The 18,895-nt window shown below is 41.3% G+C and overlaps 1 protein-coding gene across 4 annotated transcripts in view; it reads right to left on the bottom strand.

Annotated features, from left to right (window-relative positions):
* Window positions 1-18,895, bottom strand: part of LOC144509577 (aryl hydrocarbon receptor-like) — a 180,085-nt gene that overhangs the window by 52,170 nt on the left and 109,020 nt on the right. For all 4 annotated transcript variants that reach the window (XM_078238441.1, XM_078238443.1, XM_078238444.1 and 1 more), the window contains exon 4: window positions 14,688-14,777. In XM_078238441.1, the coding sequence (XP_078094567.1) occupies window positions 14,688-14,777 (90 nt within the window). The remainder of the gene's footprint in view (window positions 1-14,687; window positions 14,778-18,895) is intronic.

The raw sequence follows: 18,895 nt of genomic DNA, 5'->3' as shown, positions 1-18,895 counted from the left end.
ATAAAATCCAGAATTCCATTGGGTTTTTCTCGTTATTCTATTCTACATTTATGCCAACTTTAAAGACCTATACATGTGAACTATTTCACTTTTAAGAATCTTACCATTTAGGTTATACTGCCTTTCAGAGGTGGGAGACAGTTTCAAGTTGAAAGAAAAGGCTGACACAAGTGTGAGGAAAAGTAGAAATTCAGAACAAGAGAGCTTCATAAAGAACTGAGAAGATGTAAGGAAAGTAATGAGGTGCAAAAAAGTAAAATGAAAAAAATCTAGGAAAGAAAAGGAAGTTGGCAAAGAGAATAGTAAAGGGGAACACAAGCCTATAGGAGAATTGCAGATAAAACAATAAAGGAGAATAAAAATAATTGAGCACTTTGTATCTGCTCTCACAATGAAGGAAGAATATAATGATCCAAGGGAAGCTACAATATGTTAATGGGAGAAAGTAGGTGGATTTAGTAAACAATAAAGTGGTAAAGGAGAAAATAATGCAACTTAACAAGACAAATTTCCAGGACTTGACAATCTCCATCCTTGGAGATATATTGGTAAGTATAGTTGAAGAAATAGCATATGTTTTAACCAGAATTTTACAAAGCTCTCTGGATTTCACACTTTAGATTGAAAATTCTAAATGACAATCCATTAATTCAGAAGAGAGAGAGAAACCAAGTAACTCTCAACCTGTCAGTTTAACATCAATTTTATGGAAGTTACAATCAAAGACAGTGGACAGGAATTTTTCTTGCAGGCTTCTGGACCTTGCTGCCAATCTGAAATGTGGGCCAGAAGCCTGCAGCCTTGTGGGTAAACAGCCACTCGTTGTAATTTTCACCAGGGCAACCTATTGCCAAAACCCAGCCAGCCTTAGTTAACAGGTCTTAATAGGCCATTACTTACTTGAATGGACCACTTGCCATGTAGAGGCGGATCCATACTGGAAAATTTGACTCGGGGCACCATGGATCTGTGCCACCAGCATATAGACTGGCCATGCAATTTTTAAACACTTGCTCACCTCCATTCCCTTTTCCAAAATGGGTAAAAAATCAGGACCGGTGATACTGATCAATTAATATCTGTCCAAGTTCTCAAAGAGAGTCAACAGGGACTTGTGAAGGGCATGTCACACCTGATAAATCGAGTTCTTTTGTGGGCACTCACTAGCAGCATGGGTAGGGAATGTCTCTGGATATGACATATTTCAATTTCCTGGAGGCATTTGGTAACGTTCCGAACACGAGATTAGCAGTAATGACAGCACATGGAATTAGAGACTAGGAGCTGTGGTGTAGCAAAGGGATTTAGCTATCCATACAACTAGAAAAAATAATCAAAAAGGCTCAGGGAATATTGGCTTTTATTTAAAGGGATTGTAATTCAAAACTGAGGAAGTGATGCTTCAGTTGTACAGAGCTTTTCCAATCCAATTTAAGTACAACATTCAGTTTTGTGCACTGAACTCCAGAAATGATAGACCAAAGATGTATAATCTAGTCACCAGAGCTTAACGGGTTAAATTACAAGGACTTGCTGCATAAACTTGGCAAGCATTTCTTTGAATTTAAAAGGTTGAGGTATGATCCAATTGAGATATTTAGAATGATTACAGGATTTGATATCGCAGTTACAGAGAAACAACTTCCTCCAGTGGGGGAACGGAGCCATGAATTAAGATTTGAAGCAGCCCATTTAAGAGTGAAATCAGGAAACACTTTATCCAAATAAAGGCAGTGGAAATCTAGAACGTGCGACACAAAAGCTGAGGATGCCTGGTCAATGGTCGAGGGGTTAATAGATTTTCGTTAGATAAAGTATTACGGCAAATAGATCAAAAGGCAGGGAAATGGAATTTAATGAAAATGCATCAGCATGTGGGTATATTGAGTTGAAATAAAAAAATGCTTTATATAGTGCTTTTCAAAACACTTTACAGCCAATGAAGTACTTTTATGTAGGAAATGCAGCAGCTAACTTGCACCCAACAAACTGTCACCAGCAGCAGAGATAATGACCAGATAGTCTGATTCTTATGATGTTGATTCAGGGATACGTATTGGCCAAGTCATCCACTGGAATAACTCCCCTGCTCTTCTTTGAAATAGTGCCATGGGATCTTTTACAATCACCCAAGCAGGCAGAGCATCCAATTCCAATTCTCTTCCCGCACCAGGCAGTTGTGGTCTCAGTTTAATGTCTCACCTGAAAGACGGCACATTTGTCAGTGCAATGCTCCCTCAGTATTGCACTGGAGTGTCAGCTTTGATTTTTGTGCTCAGACCCTGGAGGGGGTACTTAAACCCCGAACCTTGTTATTTAGAGGTAGCTAACTGAGCAATGACTGCAGCCGAGGTATGGATCACCCATAATATAACTGGGTGTTAACCAAAACCAAAAGGCCTAATTCTGTGCTTCATGTACCACATTCCTTTACTACCACAACTTCATTTTCAAAGATCTCTAATGTGGCACATCACCAAACCGCTTCTGAAATCCATACATGTGTATATAAAACATCCATTACGTATCCTTATATGGTTGGGTTTCTTCAAAAAGTTAAAGCCTGACCTTCACTTCACCACCAATGCGAACTTCCCCTAATAAACCAATGGTCTTAAAAGAAGTGGCTGCTGAGAAAGTAAATGCATTGGTTTTAATTTTTCAAAGTTCACTAGATTCTGGAAAGGTTCCATCAGATTGGAAAATAGCAAATGTAACTCCCCTTACTCAAGGGAGGAGACAGAAAGCAGGACACCAAAGGCCAGTTAGCTTAACATTTGTCATTGGAAAATTGCTGGAATCTATTATTGAGGAGATTATAGTAGAAAATATCAACATAATCAGGCAGAGTCAACATAGTTTTGTGTAAGGGAAATAGTATTTGATTAATTTATTAGAGTTTTTTGACAAAGTAACCAGCAACATGGATAAAGAGGAATTTGTAGATGTGGTGTACTTAGATTTTCAGAAGGAATCTGTCAAGGTGCCACATCAAAGATTACTACACAAATAAGAGCTGATGGTATAGGGAACAACATATTAATAAGGACAGAGGATAGCTAACAGGAGAGAGCTGCAGAACAGTCAGAGGCACAGTCTAGCTCTGAGAGTCTGGGTGCAGTGTCCCAAGAAGTAGAATGAGCTTACACAATTGATCAAGGCCAGTGAGTGCACCTTCACATGCCCTATCCATCCAAATGAATCACAAGCCTCACACATTGTTCTGTTCGTTCCATCTTCTCATTGACCTACCAACAGTCTCTATCAAGTACACATTGTGCACATAGCATCACCTCATTCATTTAGCACCGCTTCAAACCTCATACTCATTTCACAGCTTGTACACACTGACAAGCACAACACATTGCACCACAATTACTGAAATACTTCCCTCTTTCTTGCAGGATAAGATGACAGATAACCAGAGGCAGCAGCTCCTAACAGAAGGGGGACAGGGAGGGATGCATGCCTGTATACTCATGGAGGAGTCGTTGCTGGTCATTTGAACAGCCACAGCCAGTGGTGCAACTCAAGCCAGACGATGGTAGTTAGTTCCTACATAATCCCATTCCCCATTCCATATTCCATAGAAACTAGAAGGAGTAGGCCATTTGGCCCTTTGAACCTGCTCCGCCATTCATTTTGATCATCAATTCAATATCCTGATTCCCCTTCCTCCCATATCCCTTTAGCCCCTAGAGCTACATCTAATTTCTTCTTGAAATCAGAATATGTTTTGGCCTCAACTACTACTATGGTAGTGAAGTCCACACATTCACCACCTTCTGGGTGAAGAAATTTCACCTGACCTCAGTTCTAAAAGGTTTACCCCTTATCCTCAAACTATGACTCCTAGTTCTGGACTCCCCCACCATTGGGAACATTCTTTCTGAATCTACCCTGTCTAACCCTGTTAGAATTTTCCCCTCGTATCGCTCTCTTTTCTAATATAAAATTTGCAGCTAGTGTAAGCACACACTGCTTGCTTTCCACCCTTTCTTCATCCCAACGTTACCCAAGTCCCTTTTTAATTAACTCAAGAACTGCCACCTGGCTAGGCATTGCTGCAGGAGCCTGAAACCCAAGAGAAAGAAGAGAGAGACCAAGAAGAAGCATTGTCCCTTGCTCTCACCCTCCCAGTCACCAGTTCATATACTGGAACAGTGCTTACTTTAGAGGGTAGCATATTGGAGGGATCAGCGTGTGGTGAACCAAATATGAGTGGCCTTCAGCTAGGGCAGGGGGAAAGGGATAGCATAGGTGCAGCTCCCCAGAGGGTGAGGCTGTATGCAAGTTCTGTTGTAGAGGACTCCAATGAGGAATTCAATGGAGAAGCTTATAGAAAAGAAAATGATAGGCATACATTCAAAAATGCCTGGCGTATTGAATGGCCTGCCAGGAAACCGAACATCATGCATCACAAAGGGCTTTGCACAAAGCTTGAAACTCATTCTTTCCAGCCAAGTAGTCTTGATGGATTCCGTAAGGACATTTGGAGAATAAACCATGATGCAGCATCTCATGGCTGCAGCTTTAGCTTCCATTGCAGCACAAGCAGAAGTCACTCAATGTCTGACATCTTCAGTGGAAGCTCAGACTGACGTTCTGAGATTTCTGCTTGTTGCCATGCAAGCCCAGTTTGGGCTGTGCAGCCTCTGATAATTTCCATTATGGCTGCCAATACCAGTTCTCAAAGGTATCTGCTGGCACTCACAGCAGTCCAGCAATCTGACTTCCAGTGGATCGCTAAGACCGCCGAGACGCTTCCCTGACGGAGCGGCAGAGATTCCATGGATGACAGCATTTGTGCTCCCAACACTACCACTCCACCAATGTTCCTGCCATTACCTCCCAGTAGGCCAGCCCAGATCACTGGTGAGGTGATGCAGTACCACAAACAGACCTTTTAGGTTACAACTTGCTAAAGGTTTTCCTGCACGCCCATCTGAAGTCACACCTACGTTTAGCAGCCATGTTGCAGCCACTGGGGTAGCACGACATTGGAGAATAGGACAGGCAAAGGCATCTGCAAAACAGGCACTAATGAACATGCAGAAGGGTGAATTAAGTGACCTTTATTATGGAATATTGGCTACTTTGTAAAATACAGAAAGCCCAGTTAGAAACAGGATATGCCAGTTGCCTCCTCCTTTCCTCCAACTTCTCTTCCTGCTCCTGAACTATTTGCTGAACCCCTGATGGCTGTACCCTCATAATGGCCAGGCTGTACAAGATGCAGCAGATCATCATGAATTCAGACATTACACTGACAAGTCCTGCAGGGCTTCTCCAGAACAATTGCTTCAGCATCTCAACAGTCTGTTCTATGATATTTCGTGTGGCTGCACAACTCTCAATGGATGCTGCTGGACACTTCTGATTACAAAATAGAGTTATGTTAAATGGATAGCCATTAATGACCAGTAGCCAGCTTTTGGTTTGAAGTAGCGTTTCAAATACTGAGGGAACAGCAGACTGGTACAGAATGGAAACATTATGACTGCTGCCAGGGTAATGGGCATCCACCAGCACGATATGCCATTTACGGTGGCATAGCAACTGCAGATTCAGTGTATGTTAACCTCTTCAGTTGCATTATAGATCGACATTTAGATGTGGCATCCGCACAGTCAGCTGTGTGCAGTCACCCTGTACACATGGAGAAGCCCATTATCCTGGCAAAGCCGTGTGCAAGCTCTGCCTATTTCGGTGATCAGAGAGAACACAATGAACTCCCGCTTCCTGACATGAAGAGCACCTGTCAACTCTGATGCAGCAACTGATGGCAAATTGGGAGTTGTGACAGAGGATAGCAAAGAAGAGGGCAGTTTGCTCTCAGAAGAAGTGGGGGGGTGAGGGGGGGGGTGGAGAAGTGCTCTCAGCATGAAGCTTTATCCATCTAGAATATTGCTCATATCTGTAAAGATCCCAATGCAAAGAAATTTATAGCCACGGCCACTTACACAGTCGCTGGCAGTGCTGTCCTTGTGCTCTCAGGTTGCAGTTCTGCTTATAAGAGATGAGCGCACCTTTTTTGCAAAGTGTAGATTGTGAACATACTGTTTGGGGCTTAGGTGGACAGAAGGCAAATAATCCAGCAATATTCTTCTCTTCCCTTCCTCTGTGAGCAACTTGCCCACTTCTTTGCTCCCCTCTGCTCCATCTCCCTCTCACGCTGCAGCTCAAGGTGGATGGAACTTCAGCACCCATGGCGAGAATCAAATGTGGAGATGCCAGCATTGGACTGGGGTAAACACAGTAAGAGTTTTAACAACGCCAGGTTAAAGTCCAACAGGTTTATTTGGTAGAAAATTTGGTAGCAAATGGTAGCTCCGAAAGCTAATGGCATTTGCTACCAAATAAACCTGTTGGACTTTAACCTGGTGTTGTTAAAACTCTTACTGAGAATCAAATGGCCTAACCAGAACACTTCAAGTTAGAACCAAAAGTCTTTCCTACAAATAACGCTACTTCCTGTCAACTTCACCAACATTTACAAAGTCTGAAAAAAACAACCAAGTATTCCTACGAACTCCAACAGAACCAGTAGAAATCATGCTGCAATTAAACTTCAAGTTGCTGACAAAATCTTCATATAGCACTGGTGCGTGTGTTCAGCATTGCCTATTTAAGAGAGGGGATGTGAGGCTTGAAAATGTCAATGCCAGGATCAAATCACTATTATGTGGTGACTGACATCATGAATTGCCACGCTTCATACTTAAAGCACATGCTCCTTGTGCCCACGCCAACGGCTTTATCAAGATGGTGCTCAATGTGTCCCACATTACATGGACGCCATCTTCCTACCAACATGGTATCCATAAGGCCAAACATACAGAAGCTACAGAGCCCAATTTTGCAGTCATCATATTTTAAAATGAAACGTCTTTTTAGTTTCTATTTATGGAATGAACGGACAGCAGCTTTTTTTTTTAGGATCCAGTGGTTTGCTGATATAAATGTTACCTTAGTTTCAAGAAATAAGCATCATTACTAGTTTATTTACAGTGTACCACAAACCATATTTTTAAATTAAATTACCAGTCAATCTATGCTTTACATCAGTAATTGCTTATTGCATTTGGAAGTAATTTATATGTTGGCCTGGATTTAGCAGTAGTAATGACAGCAAAACTGTCAGGATTGGCCATATTCCTCCTCTGAAACTAACAGTAAAATCTCGAGTCCTCACATGCACAGTAAAACATGGTATTCCAATAGCTGTTGTCAGTAATTTTATGTTTCTCCAAAAGTGCTCTGTTGAGATACCCCTAAATTGCAATCAATTAGTAATCATTGAATTGATAAGAACTTGCCCTTTGACACTCTTATACTTTTAGTAGCTGTAAAAAGCCTTTAGTTCTTCCTTGGTGAATGAAGTGGTAGAACTGGGATTTTAAATCACATACAAAGCTCATAATTACTGCTAGCCATCCTTACAGGCACTGAAAAGAAAAATTTACACTTGTTAAATGTCAAGCTTCTCCTTCATAAGAAATTCCACAATGTATATTTTAGCTTCCACCTTAATCCTATGTACATGTCTCAATCATTTATCTTGCTTTCTGTAAAATTTAAAAGTCAAGGGATGTAATAGTTTTTTTTTAAATTTCTGGTTTGCTGCCTGTGAGAATACCTTAACGCAATTGATCGCTTACCTTACATCACTGTTGTAGGACACCTGGAAATCCATTTGACTTGACAGCAGTTACAAACTGGCATCAGAAAAGGGACAATCAATCCCACAGAGATTGCAAGACCTTTGTGGGCAGCTTTGTTCGCGTCAGAAGTGAGTGCTATCACTTCACCACTGACCAGCATAACTGGGCCAAGACCTACCCAGGCAATTTATATAAATGTGAAACAATCTTGGGTATTTCCAGATTAATCATGATTTTTCCTTGAGAATTTTAATTGTGTTTTGAATTAAAATTTCTCTCCAATGACGACAAATATGGAAAAAGGATGTTTCTTTTTGAGCACTGAGATAAAACACCACTTTTCTTCTGTGAGACTACCTGGGCTTTCAAAAATGAATAAGTGATTGCAGGCACACATTTCATTTATGGTCCCCTAAATATTACCTGGTTGCTATTTAAAAAGCTAAGAGCAGCCATGGATTAGATTTTCCTAATGCGCTGTAGTGCTTTATTCTTACTCTATTTAAAGGTATACATTACAGTATGACTTAGGAAAGCTGGCAGGTCTCCTTTTTGAATCCCTTTTTAGGTCCAGGTGGCAATTTTGTGCAGCTGTGGGCACAGTATATTTTGAACTATTTACAAGTCTTCAGAGGGCACCCCATCTTGATGAGCTCTAGACATCCCTCAGGTGCAACAGCTGTGCCCACCTTACCCAATGGGCTACCAGCTGCCCACACACTCATGCACTCTCATTGGCTCACAAATCCACTGTTTCTAATTGGACAGGGCTCTTAACTGGTTGCTGTGAAGAAAATGGACCTGGAAGCAGGACAGTAAGGAAAATGTGTAATTCATTTAAAAAGTCTGTGCAATTTATAACTTTTTAAAGAATCCTTGAAAAGGTCTTTGAAAAGTTTGCATCAACCATTAAGGGACCTACTGTAATTTTCTTGGGTAATGAGAAATACTGGCCCATGTGACCTGGTGACCCTTGAACTGGAAGCAGTATCAATAGAGTCATAGAGGTTTACAGCATGGAAACAGGCCCTTTGGCCCAACTTGTCCATGCCACCCTTTTTTTTAAACCCCTAAGCTAGTCCCAATTGCCCACATTTGGCCCATATCCCTCTATACCCATCTTACCCATGTAACTGTCTAAACGCTTTTTAAAAGACAAAATTGTATCCGCCTCTACAACTACCTCTGGCAGCTTGTTCGACACTCACCACCCTCCAAGAAAAAACTGCTCCTCTGGACTCCTTTGTATCTCTTCCCTCTCACCTTAAACCTATGCCCTCTAGTTTTAGACTCCCCTATCTTGGGAAAGATGTTGACTATCTAACTGATCTATGCCCCTCATTATTGTATAGACCTCTATACGTTCACCTCTCAGCCTCCTATGCTCCAGAGAAAAAAGTCCCAGTCTATCCAGCCTTTCCTTATAACTCAAACCATCAAGTCCCAGTAGCATCCTAGAAAATCTCTTCTGCACTCTTTCTAGTTTAATAATATCCTTTATAATAGGGTGACCAGAACTGTACACAGTTTCCACAGGAAGAATTCCACAGGAAGAAAGTTAAGACAGGAGCTATGTGGCCAGATACAAAGAAGAGCTACAAGCAGGAGAACTGGAAGATGAAAGCGATCAGCATACAAATACAGTCACAAAGAGAAAGCAGACCGAGACAAGAACACAGAATGAGTGTGAGAAGAAATCAGCAAAGCTTTACAAAAAGGTTGGTTTCTATTTAGCAGCAAGAAGAAAAAATAGAATCCAGGAGCCCTTGGGGGTAACTATGTACAGCGGAGCTAAAAGGGACCGAATTCTAAAAAGTGGTGTGAATAACTCAGGCATGTGAACGAGTGGAGAGTTTGTATTAAAGGTCCAGATCGCGAACTGGGTATTGTTGATTGAAAATTCTGGAAAACAATCCCATCAAAACAAACATCACCCAAATGAGAGAGAGTTGGCAGATGTGTGCCTTGTTGGTGCTAACCAGATTAAGGGACCGTGGATGGAATACATCAGCTGATGAGTGTGAGGCGAGGGCCAAAGCAATTGATTTGGAAAGATTGAGATTTCACATACTGCTACGATTGTGCAGGAAGTGATGCCGTGCTTGTGGTTACATCAGATGCATCTTTGTTGGAGCACATATATAAAGTTAAATTAATCTTTTACTTGAAGTATCATTTGCCTGCTAATTCAAGTTTAATTTGTGTTGCTTCTGATTTCATGTGAAAGTAAAAGTTACAAAAAGTGAAATTGTGTTGATAGTTTCTTCATTTGGGGGTGGTTTGGGTAACTTTAATCCTTTTGGTTTACAGTTCCCACACAGGAATCATAACTGTTACCTCCTTGAAAATCTTCTCCAGCGACCTCACAAGGCTAGTTCCATGTTCTCCACATCAGGATCAGGACCCCAAAACTAAAATTCAACTCTATGGGCCCGATTTTACCATTGCGTCGCACCTGAAAACGTGGTAAAGTCGGGTGTGAGGCCATTAACGCGGTCCGCGCAGATGGCCACTTTACCAAGACCCAGGAATGGCCGCGATCCGATTCGTGCCCGAAATGGGCGCATCGGCAATTTAAATGCATTTGCATGTATTTAAATTGAATTAATGAACTGCCCGCCCAACTTCACCAGCATTTCCCCCTTTACCACCGCGTTCGCCAATCCGGAATGGTGCTGAAATGGACATGCTGAATAAAAGTCTGAATCGGGCACTCCAGCTGCTGAAGAGGCGAGTTCAGAGCTTCCAACGGCTCTCTGACCCAGATTGGTAGTGGGGGAGGGAGGCGGGTCAGATTATTTTCTGGTTGGGGGGTGGGTGGTGGCGGGAGGCCCGATCGTTGTGTGGTTGGGGGGGGGGGGGGGGGGGGGGGAGAAAAGAGGGCCGCGGGCAGGGAGGCGAGCCAGATCATTCTCTGGTGAGGGGGGAGGAGGAGGCAGGTCAGATGTATCTCTTTGGGGGCGGGGGGAGTGAGGCCATGCGCAGTTCAGAGCTCCGATCGTTTCGGAGCCCCACCCACAGTGCGATTCAGATTTGCAATTTATTTTTCAGGCTAAGTGCGTATGGAGGCACCTGAGAACAGATTTCCAAGTCGGACCTGAATTGCGCCCACATTCAGCACTTAGAATGAAAATGGCAAAATCAGGCCCTATGTCTCCATTGAAAGATCCACAGTCCATACGTCTTTTCAAGTTTCTGGTAAGTGGTAACTCCCTATCAACATCCCGAGGGGGTTCCCATTCACCAGAAACTGAACTGGAGTAGTCATACATTCGCAATAATTTGCTTTTATCTTAAACACAAATACTGTGGCTACAAGAGCAGGGCAGGAGGCTAGGGATTCAATGGAGAATAACTCACCTCCGGACTTCCTTAAGCCTATCCACCATCTGTGAAACACAAGTGAGGAGTGTAATGGAATACTCTTCAATTGCCTGAATAAGTGCAGCTCCAACAACACTCAAGAAGCTTGACACCATTATGAACATAGCAGTCTAGTAATTGGCACCCCATCCACCATCGCAACATTTGCTCCCTCTGCCACTGATGCACAGTGGCAGCAGTGTGTACCATCTACAAAATGCACTGCAGCATCTCACCAAGGCTCCTTCGACAGCACCTTCCAAACTTGCAACCTCTACCACCTAGATGGACAAGAGCAACAGATACATGGGCAAACCACCACCTGCAAGTTCTCTTCCAAGCTACACACCATCCTGACTTGGAACTATATCACTGTTCCTTCATTGTCGCTGGTTCACCAGAAACTCCCACCCCTTCCTAACAGCACCATGGGTATTCCGACAACACATGAACTACAGCAGTTCAAGAAGTCAGCTCATCACCTTCTCAATTACGGGTTGGTAATAAATGCTGGCCTAGCCAGCAATGTCCACATCCTATGAACAAATTTTTAAAAACCATATTCTGCCACAAAGATCTGTGAATGTAAACCTCCAGGTATCAGTTCCTCTGCTTTATTTGAAATGTTCAGTTTAGTTCATATTGCCACTCTTCATTTCATGTCTGCGGCTGTGCTGTGTGGCATCAAAATATTGGTGAACCAGAGCTTTATACCGTTCAATAGTGGCAGGGTCAAAACAATCCCAATTGGTTCCTCCTACCTTCACCTTTCATGCTTATTATCTAAAGCTTATCCTGATGGTATCAATTCAAAAATAAGCTTCAAAGTCCATATCCAGTCTATTACCAAAAATTGAACCTCTGAAATACAAGCATCATCCATTCCTGTACCACTTCTATTGCCACTGAAGCAATCATTCATACTTCTGGTCTCCTTGGGTTCAAGATTCCATCCTCATCACTGGCTTCCCAATCTCTGACATACATAAACTAAAATTAATCTAAAGCTTCACCGATCACTTCTTTCCTACACATCGTGCAGGAAATAGTGTAGGAAAAGTAGCGACGACAATAATCTCTCCTCAACAAAACGAAGGAGATTGTCATTGACTTCAGGAAGCAGAGTGGAGGACATGGCCCTGTCTACATCAATGGGGACAAAGTAGAAATGATCGAAAGCTTCAAGTTTTTAGGTGTCCAGATCACCAACAACCTGTCCTGCTACCCTTCGGCCGAAACTATAGTTAAAAAAGCCCACCAATGCTTCTACTTTCTCAGAAGACTAAGGAAATTTGGCATGTCCACTATGACTCTCACCAACTTCTACAGATGCACCATAGAAAACATTCTTTCTGGTTGTATCATAGCTTAGTATGGCTCCTGCTCTGCTCAAGACCGCAAGAAACTACAAAAGGTCGTGAATGTAGCCCAATCCATCACGCTAACCAGCCTCCCATCCTTTGACTCTGTCTACATTTCCCGCTGCCGCAGAAAAGCAGCCAGTATAATCAAGGACCCCATGCACCCCATACATACTCTCTTCCATCTTCTTCCATCAGGAAAAAGATACAAAAGTCTGAGGTTAGGTATCAACCGACTCAAGAACAGCTTCTTCCCTGCTGCCATCAGACCTTTGAATGGACCTACCTCACATTAAGTTGATCTTTCTCAACACTCTAGCTATGACTGCAACACTATATTCTGCACTATCTCGTTTCCTTCCTTATGAACGGTATGCTTTGTCTGTATAGCAGGCAAGAAACAATACTTTTCACTGTATGGTAATACATGTGACAATAATAAATCAAATCAAAAATAGTGCTTCTCATCCTTCACACTCAGCCTTGCCAACCTCCAGTGTCTCTCTTAGCTCATACAATACAAAATCTTCATCTTAGTCTCCAAGTTCTACCACAACCTCATTCTGCATTTTGCAGCAATCTCCTCTCGTGTCTATCCCCTTTTCTCCTGACTTTGGTCCACTGAGTGTTCTCTGCCTTTTTGCTCTATCACCATCAGTGTCACTGCCTTTAATCTCTTGTTTCCATAGTCAAAATATGACCTCAATTATACCAAATCTCTTCCCATCATCAAAAGTCGCCTAATATAATTCGACCTCTAGCCACCTCTCCTAATCATCATCCCACACTGGCTTAGTTATGACCGATGGATCTTTAAAAGTTCTTTTTGATGTTGCGTAAATCAGTATACTTCATGCCTTCTATGCAGGTTAAAAGCACTTCCACATTCAAGATATTTACTCATGTAATAGGCATGTGCATACCAAAAGATACATAACAGTATCTTGGGCTGAACTGGTGTTTAATTGAAAGGTAAAATACATAGCATACTGCGATGTGGAGAGATACCACAGTGGAAATTAGCAGCAAAATTATATGTTACTGGCCAGTAGATATTACTAGCTAACTAATAATAATGTTTTTTGACATATTTTGTAAGTTAGTCAAGAAAGATGACCACTTGATTCTTTTGTGTATTTGTAGATTGAGACTCAATTGTGGGCCTGTTGTTCTAAATACAGAAAATGGTCTAAGGAAGCACTTGAAGAGCAAAGTATATCTTCTTTGTGTATGCTAATAATTATTAAAAACATAATACACATTAAAATAAATATCAACTGTCAACCCTCAGTTGCACCAAAGGAATTTGACAGTTGGGTTAGTTACTGAATGCGCTCAGCTAACTTTAGCCATGGACTCGGGTCACCTAAACATCTACCCATTGGGACGGCTGGCATCTGTCTCACTTTGGGATGCCATACTGAGGTAGACAACTTTCAAATAACTTTGAATGCACAGATGAATGTACAGCAAACTCGGATCATTGTGAAATTGCTTGGTGGCTACTTTCGATCAACATCCAGAAACAAGTAGTTTTTTTTGCACGACTCCAGCTGATCCACAATGTAAAGCCCTCAACATGAAATATCAATTGACTCTAATAGAAATGCAATAAAATAAATTTACAATAGAAATGTAAAAATGACTGAATATATGACATTAAAATGGGAACTGAACTTTTTTTTTAAACAAACCCTGCTAGAATTATCTCCCAAAATTTAACCACACATCATGTAAATAACTGTACATGATCTTAACTCCCACCATACAATACCATGAGGAAGTGACCAGTAAAACTGAAAAACAAAAATAAGAGATCCAAAATGCACAAAACCCGAACAGGGTTGAAAAGTTGGTTTGTTATTAAACCCACATTCCATTTCTGCCAACCACTAAAAACAAACTCAAAAATATGTTTTCATACAGTGAGCTGTGTGAACTGTTTCTCAGGCATTTTGTAATAAAATTTAGTTTAGCAACACTAGAGATGACTGTGCAGGGTTCTTTCAGTGTTTGAGTGAAAGAGTAAATAAATAGTAGTTTTGAGTCTTTGCCTAGTATAACTGCTGAAAAATAAACTTAATTATTTTGCCAGGCAGCAAATTACATCTCTGCGTCAGTTAATGGTTTAGGAAATACCAAAGCAATCAGATTCTTCAGGTCCAACTTGAATTTCACACGCAAGCCATCACATGCAAACATGGAATATTAACGTGGAACTCCAAAACTGTGAGGAATAAGCAGCTCATTTTTCAGATCCGTACACATGTATAGCAACAAAGAGAGAAAGCAAGCCTACCTGGTGAAACCCTAGATAATCCTGGATGGTGGAAGACGCATAAAAAACTAAACCTTCAGCTGTAATCACCAGCACAAATCCACTGAGAGCCTGGAGAGTAAAAAATAATACAAAATGGATCAGTGATGGGACAAAAACATTTTGTATAAAATGGTATATTGTATTTATTCAAAACTGAAATGTGCACCTTATGAAGTAGTAGAACAATGGGAGTAGAAGAAAGAAGCTTATAACAAGAAACTTCAAACTACTTTTAATGTCTTATTATGCATGTAATATGGCTGGATGCCGTGTAGAGTGGGGTTAAAAATAATTTTAAAAAGGGGGTTCAGAACAGTTAGTAGCCAAATACACCACTTTACATGGCACTATTTCAAACTGATCTGGAAGATTTTGGAAATTTCTTGGAGTGCAGGCGTTGCTGCCAAGGTCAGCATTGTCCTGGAGCAAGTAATGGTGAGATGCTTTCTTGAAGTGTTGGAGTTCATGTGGTGTAGGCACACCCACTGTGCTGTTGAAGGAGGAGTTCCAAGATTTTGATCCAGCCATTTATATACTGCGGCTACAAGAGCAGGTCAAAGGCTGGGAACTGTGCAGTAACTCAACTGCTGACTCCCCAAAGCCTGTGCACCATTTAGAAGGCACAAGTCAGGAGTGTGATGGAATACTTTTCTGGATGCACGCAACTTCTTTCATGGGATGTGGGTGTCGCTGGCAAGGCCCATCCCTAATTGTCCTCGAGTGGCTTGTTAGGCCATTTCAAAGCACAGTTAACAGCTGTGGGTCTGGAATTGCATGCAGATTGGGTAAGGAGGGCAGATTTCCCTCCATAAAGCACATTCATGAATTAGATGTGTTTTTACAACAATCAATTTCACGGTGACTATAACTGAAACAAGCCTTTAATTCCAGATTTTATTAATTAAATGTGCGTAGCATGTAAATACTAAAAAAAAAATTTCAAATGAATAACAAACTCACTTATGTAGATTTTGCAAAAAAAAGTACAAGAAAAACAGTGAATGTTAATAATTTGAAATAAAGTGAAAATATTGGAAATGTATAGTACTTGAGACCCCATAGAGAAGAGACAGCACTGTGAACAGTGAGAACTGTATAGGTCATCCAAATCTATATATTTATATAGGATTACCAAGTAATCTCTTAATGAGATACATATGCACTTACTTTAAATTACTATACTGCATTTGTTATTCAATGCAGTCACCTCTACATTTGGTAGACCAAAAACAGATTCTGTCACCACTTTGTCAAGTACCTTCAAACTATCCATAAACATGACTGTGAACCTCCTACAGTTTGCTACTTCATGTCCTTCTTACACTTCCATTATAATCATTGTCTTTGGCCTCCTTACACTGTTCCAAAACAAGCAGAATGCAAACTCTGGGAACTAGTGAGATAAGCCTGTCACTTTATAAATCATAATGCGACTGCATTTAGAAAAGTGCGCACTGTTCTGGGCTGCTACAGAACAAAAACAATATTGCAGCTATTGAAAAAATACACAGGAGAACAATCAGAACTATTGAAGTGACGGAGGGATTGGATTATGAATTATGTAAATTGGGCTTGTTCTTACTAGAGGAGGCTGGTTGAAAATTCACATGATTGCTTTTTTCAGGATTTGAAAAGGAGCCATAGACTACGACCAGCTGTTTCACCTTGTCCAGAAGAGGAGGATCAGAAGAAACAGCCTGCATTGAAGGGGAGCAAATTCAAAATAATCTGCACAAAACAAAATTCAATGAGACAGTGATCGGTGGAACAGGCTCCATAGGGAGATGGGAGAAGAAAATTATACTGATTCACTCAAATACAAATTAAATAGATTTCTTTCAGCAAATAATATTTTGGAATGCAGTATAGGAGTAATTTGAAATATGGCATATGGTAATGTAGCATGCTTGTGAAGAAAGGAAATTTATGGTTTATAAAGTTCGCCACTACTTGGCTTTTCCTTGCCTGTAGCTTAGAATTGCTGTGGAAGAATTGATAGTGAACTGATTGCAACTCCATCACTGTTGCAGCATGCAGTAACAATGATGGCAGAAGGTAAAATAAATTAGCTTGGAATATTAACTTTGCATTGAATGAAATTTCAGGGAAAAGGACAAATTCCGAGCAGAGCTATTTACTTCTAGCATTCAATTTAAACTGCATCATGACAACATTGAGGATTTCTCGCCATACAAGGGCCAGATTAGTAGTCCAGTACACTATATTTTATTAAGAATGGAGAGATAAAATGAAGAGGAAAGGAAGGGGGAAGAAAGCCAGAGAATGTAGGAAATCATAGAAATCATAGAAACCATAGAAACCCTACAGTGCAGAAGGAGGCCATTCGGCCCATCGAGTCTGCACCGACCACAATCCCACCCAGGCCCTACCCCCACATATTTACCCACTAATCCCTCTAACCTACGCATCCCAGGACTCTAAGGGGCAATTTTTAACCTGGCCAATCAACCTAACCCGCACATCTTTGGACTGTGGGAGGAAACCGGAGCACCCGGAGGAAACCCACGCAGACACGAGGAGAATGTGCAAACTCCACTCAGACAGTGACCCGAGCCGGGAATCGAACCCGGGACCCTGGAGCTGTGAAGCAGCAGTGCTAACCACTGTGCTACCGTGCAGCCCTAAGATAAAAAGGAAAGGGCTGGGCGAAGGAAAGAGGTAGGGAGTGCACAGTAAGAGGAAATGGTGTTGAAGGGAAAGGGGACAAAGGGCAAGATCCTGGCAGCCTTTGTATACAGTTAATTTACTCGATGCAGTAAAAGGCTGCACAGTCAGAGTTATTCCTTTTGTGGGTTGCCAAAGCTTGATAATAACCATTCTAAATATAAAATGTAAACGATTAGGAACAGGGTTCATAATTAGTAAATAAAGTGATGTAATTATCATTCAATAAAATACAGGATATCAGAGATAGCTGGAACTAATTTATACAGAGCTGCAATTTAATCCCATCATTCTGGTGCCATTGTAAACCACAATAGCAAAGGTTGAAATTGCTTATCAATATCAGCACTGTGCAGAGAGGGCCATACACTTCATTGCCACTGATTTGTTTCTGTATGCTACAAGGTTGAACTTCTTAACAAGGTCTTTTTTAAAAAATTGTGTTACCATTCCACAGATGTGTTGAGCCTGTTGCTCCTGTAAATGTGCAATAAGGTTAATTGGTTCAATTTAAACAGCATTGCGGATTTCACACCATATAAAGAGCAGATAAAGCATTCTGCGTACTGAACTGCTTATTAAGAATGGAGAAGGGGGTGGGTGGGTGAGGAGCCAGAAAATGAAGGAAATAAAGTAAAAGGAAAGGGATGGGGAAGGAGAGAGATAGGGAGAGAGTGGTAGGAGATGATGGAGTAAAGAGAGAGAGAAAGGCCTGAGAGGGCAAGAGCCCCTGAGGGCTTGCAGCCCATGTGAAATTAACAAATTAGTACCAATCTTTTTGCAAGGAGAGAGAATTGGTGAGAAAAACAGACCATTTGATTTCATTCCCAAACACAACTTCCTGCTGTTTAACCAGACCTGGCAAAAACTATAACAAGGTCAGGAAATTCCACCAGCAGCTTGGGACAGGGAGTTTCCAGAGTTGAGCAAAAAAATCAGGTAGAAGCCAGAGCTTGGGCCAGCTGCAAAAATGCATGAGGCAACAAAGTAGCATCAACCTGTACAGGTGCCAGATCGAGAACTGCTGAGCTATGTGACCCTGTTCAATTCATTAAGCTTTTAAATGCTACATGCCCATACCTGCCCTCCAATCTGAAATAGGTTAATCAAATGGACACCAAAGATTTCAGAATTTAGCCTGCTCCAGGTAATATAATCATTTATTACCTCTATACAGATTCTATAATCAATCCTGGAAACATAGGAAATAATGGTAAAATATATTTAAATAGCATCCAGTAGCATAGCTGAAACTTGCTACTCTCAGAACGTGATGTGGAGATGCCGGCGTTGGACTGGTAAGTTTGTGAACAGAACTCCCACTCACCTGATGAAGGAGCAGCACTCCGAAAGCTTGTGGCTTGTGCTACCAAATAAACCTGTTGGACTTTAACCTGGTGTTGTGAGACTTCATACAGTACTCTCAGAACTGTATACTAACAGTCTTTTCACCAAAAAGGTTTACCATGAGAGCTACTTCTATGGTGACACATTTGATGAAA

The sequence above is a fragment of the Mustelus asterias genome, chromosome 2 (genome assembly GCF_964213995.1).
Source record: "Mustelus asterias chromosome 2, sMusAst1.hap1.1, whole genome shotgun sequence".
NCBI lineage: Eukaryota > Metazoa > Chordata > Chondrichthyes > Carcharhiniformes > Triakidae > Mustelus > Mustelus asterias.
This window is presented reverse-complemented; position numbering and strand designations above follow the sequence as displayed.